The sequence below is a fragment of the Poeciliopsis prolifica genome, unplaced genomic scaffold, assembly GCF_027474105.1.
Source record: "Poeciliopsis prolifica strain line A6 unplaced genomic scaffold, Auburn_PproV2 SCAFFOLD005, whole genome shotgun sequence".
In the NCBI taxonomy this organism is placed as follows: Eukaryota; Metazoa; Chordata; class Actinopteri; order Cyprinodontiformes; family Poeciliidae; genus Poeciliopsis; species Poeciliopsis prolifica.
In genome coordinates this window covers 1,866,159-1,876,705 of record NW_026562380.1, presented here as the reverse complement: position 1 = coordinate 1,876,705, position 10,547 = coordinate 1,866,159, and the positions used below count along the sequence as shown (strand labels likewise).

Below are 10,547 nucleotides of genomic sequence, written 5' to 3'. Positions count from 1 at the left end.
CTTCCAGGTTTGTTGAAATATTAATGCTGAAATGAAGTTTTTCAGTTTAATTCTGCACAATTTCAAGATGTTTTTTGTAATTATTATTATTATTATTATTCATTGTTGCTTCATTTAGTCGCTTGTCTATTTTTAAACATACAATTTCGAAACGAAGATCATTTGACAGTCAAGATTATTAATTGCCTCTCCATGGAGCAGCATTGATAATATAAACAAGGTAACTAGGGAAACAGTTTGACTTCTGACTGACAAGAAAATCAGCATGACAGGGGGCACAGATGGAAAAACATTTCCACAGAACTTGACACTGAAGACAGGAGATCAGCATGATTAGTACAACCTCTCATACCTTCAAATGGTGCAGCTATAGTCGGAACCGTTCTAATAAAAAGTGGAGAACAAAGTAAATGTTTGTAGGGTTACAATGGTTTGGATCAACTTCCGGAGCAAATTCTAACTTATTTGAAGACATTGTGATGTACTGATTAAAGTTCTCTTCCAATTGAAAACAAACCCAAGATTCCCAGGAGAGTCGAGATTTGAAGATTTTTCAAGTCAACAGTCGAAATGTTTAATTTCCAGACTTTATCAGGGTGATTTATTACACTGGGAGATCCTCAGCTCATCATCAAAATGTTCCTGGATTGCTGTAAGACTTTATTCATTGCTTAGTTCATGAACAGAAATGCTAGAACAATGCACATGGTTTGCATCAGGATATTTTGCTGTTTTATGGTTCCCTCAGCGTTCCTTGCTGTAATAGCCACTTCAAAACATTGACTTTGTTCTTCATAAAGGTGCAGTACTTGGTAAAATCACATTTTTTTAGCTTTATGTCATATTTTAATGTTATTCACTCATCAAAAACATACCTGGAGTGTTACTTTGATTCTTTCAAATCCTCATTATTAGAAATACACACACTGAACATTAAGCAAGGGCTGTGCAAGTAAATCAGATCACTGATCAATATCTGGTTTCAGCTAATATGCATTATGCTGCACCTGATCACTGTACAATAATCAATACAAAAGTTAAAGCTGCAAAGTTTGCAAAATTTATTTGTTTTTCTTCCAAACCTTGATGCCACCAGTTGTTAGTTCATAGAGTAAGATAATAATCATTACCTGGCTAAAGACATGAGAAAAACTGTCAATATTAAGCTAATGTTGCAAAAACAAATTTTTTCAATTATGGTGTTTTTTATAAAATAGAAAAATGCTATTGAAATCAAATGGGAAAAATTTTTTCATTGCAGTTTTGCGAAATAAACGAATTTCGAAATGTGTTTTTTTTTAAATCAGAAAACAAGAGTTGTTTTTTTTTAATGGCATATTTCCACTAAGAAAAATTGTTTTCAAAACGTCAAATTGCACAATTATATGGTCAATGGAAATGCAGCTAATTTTACATTTTTATGTTCAATCTTTAAGGCGATCAATCATATCCATTCAACGTGCCGTCCCTCTTCACTGCCGGCTGCTGATTCAATTTCAACCAAAACGATCTTCATTTGAACCAACATCTCACCTGATTCATCATCTTAATCCCCAAATCGTCGCGTGTGAACAGATGGAAGAACGTGCAATCAAGTTTGATAAAGCATGACAATGTAATATTGGACTGGAGCCCATTAAGCCCCTGCTATCGTCACACCAGCATACTAAAAGTGATTTATCACTGAATAAGCCCATTATTTGGTTTTCACCCAAATCACTGAGCATGAGATTGATTATGCTTCCAAGTTATTTTGTTTGAGGGCAATGTAAAACCCTGTAAGTGTCATGAAGGCAAACATATTGCAAAATGTTGTTTTTAGCTGCTGGCCTCTTCTAACACTGGACAAAAGAAAATCCCTGCCTGCTATCTGGTTCTCCCAATCAATGGTGTTTTCATGCTGAGGAATTATGAGCTTGTTTTCCTGCAATTAGTTTGGTGTGAACCAACTCTATTAGCGTAGCTCAGTGATTTTTTTCTCGCTTTACCCCCCAACAGATCCCTTGATCCGTGTTGTGTGCATAATTACCCATCAATGATTAGCTTCTCGGCTGAAGTGCAGAACACCATTAAGAGAGAAAGTGCTGCAACTTCATCTGTGTCAAACATCTCTAACTTCATTCTCATCCTTTTGTTTAAGATTAACCCGATGTGGAAATTATGACTCTTTCCCTCAATTATTTATATTAACTTGCTGTCTTTGTAGTGGCACTATTTTATCTTGGTGTGGGAGTTTTGGGAATAAAACAAAACATTTTATCCTGTTGTTTGTCTTTCTCATATTTCTGATTTCTCATTCAGTTAGCATGCACCAAACAAACCAGAGAATGAGTCATATTGATAAGGCATGCTTTAAATTTAGCTTGAAATACAGAACAAAAACTGCTTTTACCATGACAATGAAGTAATTTACTTCCACATGCAGTAGTTTGACAGGGTGCCAGCACAAACTGGTCCTGTGTGGTCAGACATTTTATTGTAGTTAAGTATGAGGTCAAAATACGAAAAAAAAAAAAAACTCAAATTGTTCACTTCTGATTAAAGGAAATTGGTGAGGACGAGCTGGTCAGGAAATGGAAATTGTTTCACTGTTAACAATAAAAGCAGCTTTTTTTAATCATTAGTTGAGAGGATGCTGACAAAGAAAGGTGGGCCTGTAACCAAATGCAGAGGAACTTGGGAAAGCCAGACACATTCAGAACAAGAACAAGAAAGGTTCTCTGAAAGATTGAGCAAGAAGCACGGTGGTGGGAGCATCAGGCTGTGGCTGGAATAATGAAGAACAAGGACAACCTCTCTCAACAGCCATCTTCAACTTTTTCTCAAGCCAACTTCAGGTGGTGAAGTTCCTCGTACGCATGTTTAGACTGGAAGCAGCTTCTCCACATCGCCTGACATATCTGCTTTCTCCGTCTGATTTGGATCCGTAGCCATTTTGTTGATATCTTTCTCTCGCACATTGGTAAAGAGTGTCCACATATTTTATTTTTGTTGGACTATAAGCCATGGCTCCACTATGCATTGCACTAAAATGGCGCAGATCATTTCTGGTTCAGACTTGTGGGAACTACAGCAGGAGGAAGAAAACAAAGCCAGTCCACATGCTTCCAAATATTTAATTAACATCAACAGCCATCTTGTTTCTCTATTTGCAGAGGAGGATGGTTGTTTCCAGCACAGGCGATTTACGGTAAGCTTCATAGTATCAAACTGGCACATTTCATGCATGAGCGGCAAATGTTAGTGATTAGGTAAAGCTTAAATAGTTACCCTCTGTACAAAGCAAAGAGTAGTACAATGCACACAAAAATGTAAACAGAAACGTAAATACAAGAAAACTCAACACAAACGAATTATCCTATGTGCCAAGACTCAGATCACAATTGTAAAAAAAAAAACATAGAGAAATTAACTGAATATGACAACAAAGAATGACAAAGAAAAACAGAAAACCAAAACATTCTAAAAAAAAATTATGCAAAAAATATATAAAAAATATGACTTTTAGAGTCCTTTAGATTTATTTTTTAACATGCAGGTATCATATTTCTGTGTATTTGTTTAATAATTAATCCCTGACAAGAGCAACACAAGCTCCTCTCTCCATCAGCTGCGTGAACTCTCAGTGGACACTGAAGCTCTCTCTCTCTCTCCCCTCCTCTTCCTCCTCTTCCTCCTCCCTCGCCTGCTTCCCTCCAGTATCCCGGCTCCCTCTCCTCTCCTCTGCACCTGCTCCTCCCCTCCTGCCTCGCTGATCATCCTCAGACTCGGATCTGCGCTCTATCCTCGCCAAGTGATGCTCCTCGGTGGCGCTTCATCGATGCACGGAGCTCCGCCGCGGTCCGGTTCCTTCCGCGGGGAAACGCGCACTGAGCGGCGGCCGAACATGGGAATTTGATGGGGTGTTTTCTGAGGGGGTGAGTCGGAGGAGGGAAGGACGACGAGGAGGCGCAGAGGTCCCACCAGAGAGCGGCGAAGGACTTGGAGCAAGAGGGGGAGGAGGAGGGAGGACTCCGAGGAAGCGGGACGCAGAGGATGGCTTACACGCTTTACATAGTTTGATCCGGATTTCGGAGGGAAAATTTGATTTCTTTTTATCTTGGAGTTTCTGGATCCTTTCTGTTTGAGATGGAGTGATACAAAGAGCGCGCTGTAAGTTCAGATCCGCCATGAAATCAGTGTTTTTCAGTCGCTTCTTCATCCTCTTGCCCTGGGTCCTGATTGTCATCATAATGATCGACATCGACAGTAAAAGGGCGATCCGGGCTCCGGCGGTTGGGCGGACCGGCAGGGCGCAGCGGAACCCCCGGAGCGGCTCACCGGGAGCCGGCGGCGCCCAGAACCAGTCATCGCTGCCCATCATCTACGCCATCACCCCGACGTACAGCCGCCCGGTGCAGAAAGCCGAGCTGACCCGGTTGGCCCACGTCTTCCGCCAGGTGCCCCGAATCCACTGGATCGTCGTGGAGGACTCGACCTCCCGCACCGACCTGGTGACGCGCTTCTTGGCTCGGAGCGGCGTGCCGTACACGCACCTGCACGTGTTCACTCCCCGCAGATTCAAGCGCGCCGGGATGCCACGCGCCACCGAGCAGAGGAACGCGGCTCTCGCGTGGCTCCGGCAGCACCGCGGCAAGCGCGACTCCGGCGTGGTTTACTTCGCGGATGACGACAACACGTACAGCCTGGAGCTGTTCGAGGAGGTAACCTCTGACCTGTCCACCAGCTCATCTTCATCATCCATCACCACAGAGGGGATACTTTGATTTTAAATTAAAGATTCAGAAGTTAACTTCTATCTGCGTAAGAAAAACCCACCAAAGTTGTGTTTTTCACTTGTTTAAATCAAACTAAACTTATAACATTTGAATTTTTAAAAAATTATTTCTAACCCAGGTGAAAAATAATAAACTTAAATATATTTTAAATGGGATATATTTCTCTTAAATGTGTTTTCAACATGTTACCAATTGGATGTACTTTTTGATATATTCGAAATTCAAACAATTTTTAAAAAAATATGCTTCTAGTATGTCAAATTTTGGTGCACTGTATTTTAAAAATCTATTTTTCTAAAATATACTTTACACTTAATATGTGTAGAAGCCTAAATTCAGTCTCTGGGGACATCTTGTGAATTTGCATATCTAATTGGAGTGGAAGATTTGGGGTGTGGCTAAAGTTAGGGAGCTGGGCAGTTGGAGTGGAGCCACGCAGTTTTTTGACCTCGCTTTTTCCTTCTCTTTTTTACTTACCTTTTATTAGTGTGGAATGAAAAATTTTGTACTGTTTTTATTTCTGAAGTAAACCGTTCAACTTATCAAGAGGATTCAGTCTGTTTTTTGTTTTGGTTTTTTTTTGTCATCGAGTAAGATGAAGGGAAAAGACGGAGAGCGTCAAGCTGATGGCTTCAACAATTAGGAAACAATATGCTTTAAATGTATTACTAAAATTATACTAAAATTTTCTGTGTAGCCAAGCAGCGACATTTTGTTGTCAAATTCACTGGTATCTTTTTGCAATGACATTGAAGTCAGTCTAAGTTTGCTGAGTTTATTATCTTCCATAAATTATGAAGAAACAAACTGGTTTCCAGTTGGCATCCAGATCAACATATTTTGGTCCTATTTCAAAACCTGAACATTTTAGACTTCAGTTTGATTTTTTAAATTGAAGTTTTGTTTCCAAAGACCAAACAGAGTTTCTAGTCTGTATTTGCTAACCCAGACTCAGTCTCTATCAGTCACTTAAAAATCAAAACAATCAATGACATGGTATTGATTTAAAAGTAAAGTTGTGATGTTGGAAATCAGATTTTAGATTCACTCTAAAATCTTTTCAAAAAGTTGTTTAAAAGATCTTTAAATTTCTGAAAGTCTCTTCCACATCGAGTAAGGGTAACGTCTCGAATCTCAAATATTTGTTAACACCCAGTTTAACTTTCTCCAAAATCAAACTCTATATTGCGTATTGGCAAACAACGCCATGTAATCAACTCTTCATCTGAGATGGTGTTCATGCGTCACATGTTTATGCGTCTGAAACGTTTTCACAGCGTTGCTGCAAAGCTCCTTCCTTGTAGGTGATGATGTGGGGTCATAAAGCTGCAGTAGATGCAACAAAACAATCTTCAGGCTCTCTTGGTTGTATAATATGGAAGAATGGGGTTGATTGCTGATTGCTCCTTACTCTGATTGCTGCCTTTCAGCGAAAGCTGCCTCTGAGCATAGAACAACTTTCATCATCCTCATCCACAGTCACAGGGATTTCTTTTCTTTCTTTTTTTTTAAGTTAAATAGGCTTTTCAAGTTAATTTGCTACATTTGCTGCTCTTTTTGTTCCTTTCCATTGCCTGATGCAAAGGAGAAAAAGCAAAGATGCACTCGCATAAAGTTGATTTGATTGTGTTCCCTGATTTGAGGATGTATTAATCATAAAAATGTAAAAGCTCTGTAACTCCTAAAGGATCCTTCTGTTTTTTTCAATTGCAGTACTCAATACTTTTCAACAAAAAACTTCTTTCAGTATAGTAACTTTTATTCACATTATAATTAACTATAATTAAACTAATGAAACAGTTGCTTCTATCATTTCTATCAATTTGTTTCAAACCATTTCTATTTATGGATTTTTTTGTGTAAATTACTTGAGGAAAACTTGGATATTTGCAAATTTCTTCATATATTTGAACAAAAGTGCAGCTTAAATTCTTAGCAACAACGCTACTTAACATGCTATTGACTGATCTTTGCAAAGCGACCAATCCAGCAGCGGCATTTATTTTTCTTGCCGCTGATTGGCTGAAACGTCAAAAGATAAGGAAGACTGTAGCTATTAGCTTCTGCAGTAGTGCTAAAATGTAATATTTCATGTTATCGTTTACATCCGTAAATTTCACATAACGCTGGAGAGCAAAAAGACGATTCTTTTAAATCCTCTGCTGTAATTTATTGTGGAGCGCCACAGAAACTTTTCTCGATCTCTGTGTGGGCTAAGCTACACAGACTAGCAACTGAGAAAAATGCCTTTCAGGATTCAACAACAGAAAACATTCAAACATTTCCCATACAAAGTACAGAACATTTACAGTTTTATGATTTTGAGCTTGATGTTTATTTTGTGATTATTAGTAAGTGATCACTGTGGTATTAGCTAGCGCTGCTATTAACCAATCTAACACAGCAGTGTTAGATTAACTAACTTAAACACCTACTCTACTGATGATCTGTCAGAGTTGGTGTTTTAGGTTGGCTTCTTTATTATCTTGTAACTGAAACAAAACACATAATTCCACATCACATCTACATGTTGAGGTTATCATAGTCAAGCTAGCATAACTGAACCTCTTTCTTCTCCCTTGCCATTTATTTTTCTTAATTAAAACCTTTTCTTGACCTCGTCAACTAGTTGTCTCAGTGTTGACAATTAGTAGCACAGCTCTGTGTCCCTTTGCCTTTCATAAATCAGGCGTATGTTTAAGGTTTAGCTTGTTATTATTGACAACAAAAATTAGAGGTGCCATACAAGGTCACGGATTATCAATAAAACCAGTCAATGAAAATCCATCCTCATCTACAAACCTGTTGCTTCCCAGAATGCAACTCTTCACCACTTTACCCTCACAGAGCTGCAGCCTACTCTGCTTTGACACAGAGTAGCGTTAAATTTGGTGTCTGTGGCTCAGCTTAAAGAGCATCTGTTTGATTTGTTGATAGGACAGTGTCTCCTCTGTGTCCTCCTTCCTATTTCATTACCCTGCTCCTGTGTGCAGGTAATGGCCTGTCATAGAGAGATAATAAGCTGTCACATGGCAGTAATAACCTGTAGAAACTGTTTGGCTGCCTTTAGAGTGATGAGAGCAACTTTGCCTACAGTGGGAGAAAACATCACATTACTGGTTCTCAGCTCATTTTAGAAAGAAAAATGCTTGGGAAAACATTTAAGCATCCAAGTCACTAAATTAGCATGACTACTTGTAAGTCATTGAGTCTTTATTAGTGTTGGCAGCAGTTGTTTTACTCTTTCAAACGTGTGTCACATCTTGTAAACGCATGACGATGGTGAATGTTTGGGCTCCTTTGCACTGGAGGAACATCCCGCTGAGATTAGCCAGGAAGTGGATAAACTCCGACGTCTTGGGGGTCTTCAGGAGAACCGAGAACAGATTTCTATGCATTAGATGTGATTCACTATGGAGGAATCGGAGGCAGGACTAAACCCTGTATCAGAACATGGAGCATGATGACACAGCATCAATGATTTGGGACTAACATGCACCAATCTGATATTAATATCTATATTGGTTCTGATATCAAGAACAATTCTAGATCTGGTGGTATTAGTGGCAATGTTCCCAATCCACAAGGATTCAATCTATTCAGTCTAATTCTATGTTTGGTGCTCTGAGCAAAAAACATTAAATCAAACAGAATCTTCAAAAAGAAAAACTGCAATTCAATTGATTTATCATTAATTCTACATCAACAGTATAGGCTGGTGTGTAAACAACACCAACCTGTGTGGCTATGACACTCCTGCCCAAATGTTGCAACAATAACTTGACAATAAGGTCACTTAATCTCATGCTTCGATATGCTGACACTCTGTCTGCACTGAAGATCAAACTCAGCTCTGGATGCTGATGGTAGATTCAGTTCTGTCAAATCCATTGTATAGCTGACAGACTTTTACTTAAAGAAAATACTTTTATTAATTCAAATCCTTGTGTTTCTTCACCACCTGATGAACATTTGATGAAAAACTTTTTTTAATTCATATTATCTTAAATAGCAAAAATGAACATTATATGTTAAAATAACAGAATTATTGAACTGAAAACATTAGCAGAATTCAGATAATGGCCAAAAAGCCAAAAAATATAAATTGTCTAAATTTTGCAGTAGCTCATACAGTGTGATTGGGTGTTATTGTGTGAGGAACTACTACACATTACTTTGGTTAGCAGTCGAAAAACAATTCCACAAATAAACGCTACCCTATGTTAACTGCATAAAAGGCACCTGAGTCTTAGTGAGGAGAGAGAAATTAAGAAAGTAATAACATATCTTAATCACAATAAATCCCAAATGCATTTATCACTGTAATCTGTTCAAATTTTAATCAACTCTACAACTGGGTTAGTGAGGATGTGGACAAGATATCATTTCTTAAATTGAGTTACCTGCTGAATGGGCCTTGAGGGAACGGTGGGAGGATTTTATTGCATGCAGTGCACAGCTCTGTTGCGTCTGTGCGGATGTCTCCAGATCCTTTCTGCAGCTATAAAGTTTGTGCCGCAGGGAGCAGCTACTCACAATCAGCCATAAAGTGTGTTAGATATAAGTTCAGCGTTACACCATGTTCACTGACTCTGAAGTGGAAATAAAGGTCCAGTTTGATGCAAAGGGACAACGCTGACCCATCATCCCACTTAAACAGCAGTTTATTGTCTCCGGTTTTAGAAACTCTGTTGCTGGAAAGGTCAGCGCTCCAAACACGTTCACTTACATGGACATTAATTACTGCATGTTGTCTGGATTAAACCTGCTGGCATTTAGAAAGAGCTTGACTTGCGTGTCCGACTGTAGAACGTTCACTTCTTTCTGATTTGCAAGACAATGTGAATACACTGCCTTTCTCAGTATTCCACTCAGTTTTAGCTGCTCACCTTTCCTCACATCTGGATGCAAATGAGGGACTCAGCCGCGGTTCAATCATCCTCATTCTGGCTTGTTGATTACATCTGAGTTATTGTCCAGATTATTCAGATGCTCAGAAATCTCAACCACAAGGCAATGAACAAAATGTATTAAACCATTCCTACTTTTCTTGTGTGTGAAATAGCAAATGTTTAACAGGCCTCTGCCTTCCTGATGTCTTTCTGCTGCAGTACAGTCAGTGATCAAACAGATGCATTTGTAATTTCTGCACATTAGTCAGTTCAGCTCTCAGTTTGGCATAGTCTATCAATTGCGCAGCACATTTTGTCTCAGCTGCCTTGCAGCACTTAATGGAGTTGCAGAAAATGCAGCAGTGCTCATTTAATACCACTCATGCAGTTACATTTGATTGCCCATTAGCACAGTTTGTGCTGCTGACTGCAGAGATTTCAGATAAATGGTTTTAGCAGCCAGCGGTAAAACCATATATATAACACAGTGATTATGCAGTTTCAATCACAATGTTTTGTTTTATTAAAAAAAAAAAAAAAAGAGTAAAACACTTTGGATACATTAAATTATACTTTAAGAACGGGTAAATCAGGCAAACTATTCCCACAACCCTTTAATTTTGCTTTGAAACACTTTGGTATCAGAATAGTTTAACAAAAGCCTAAACTGTAATTGAAATCAAGTTTATTTGTGAAGTTCAGCAGCAAGTTCAGCAAATTATACGGATATCAGGTGGTTGACATCTTTCCTGAACTTCAACCAACTAACAATTTTAGCAACAAAAATAAAAAAAACTAAAAAAAAAAAACTCATTTTAATTAGAATATCTGCTGATCAGGGCACCATAAAACTGCCCTGATCAGAATTTGCACAAGA

The 10,547-nt window shown here is 38.6% G+C and overlaps 1 protein-coding gene across 1 annotated transcript in view; it reads left to right on the top strand.

Moving 5' to 3' along the window:
• The first annotated feature begins 3,551 nt into the window (after positions 1-3,551).
• The window catches only part of b3gat2 (beta-1,3-glucuronyltransferase 2 (glucuronosyltransferase S)), a 38,156-nt gene continuing 31,160 nt past the window's right edge, over positions 3,552-10,547 (top strand). The window contains exon 1 of the mRNA XM_055030278.1: positions 3,552-4,703. Within this exon, the coding sequence (XP_054886253.1) occupies positions 4,170-4,703 (534 nt within the window). The 5' untranslated portion in view covers positions 3,552-4,169. The remainder of the gene's footprint in view (positions 4,704-10,547) is intronic.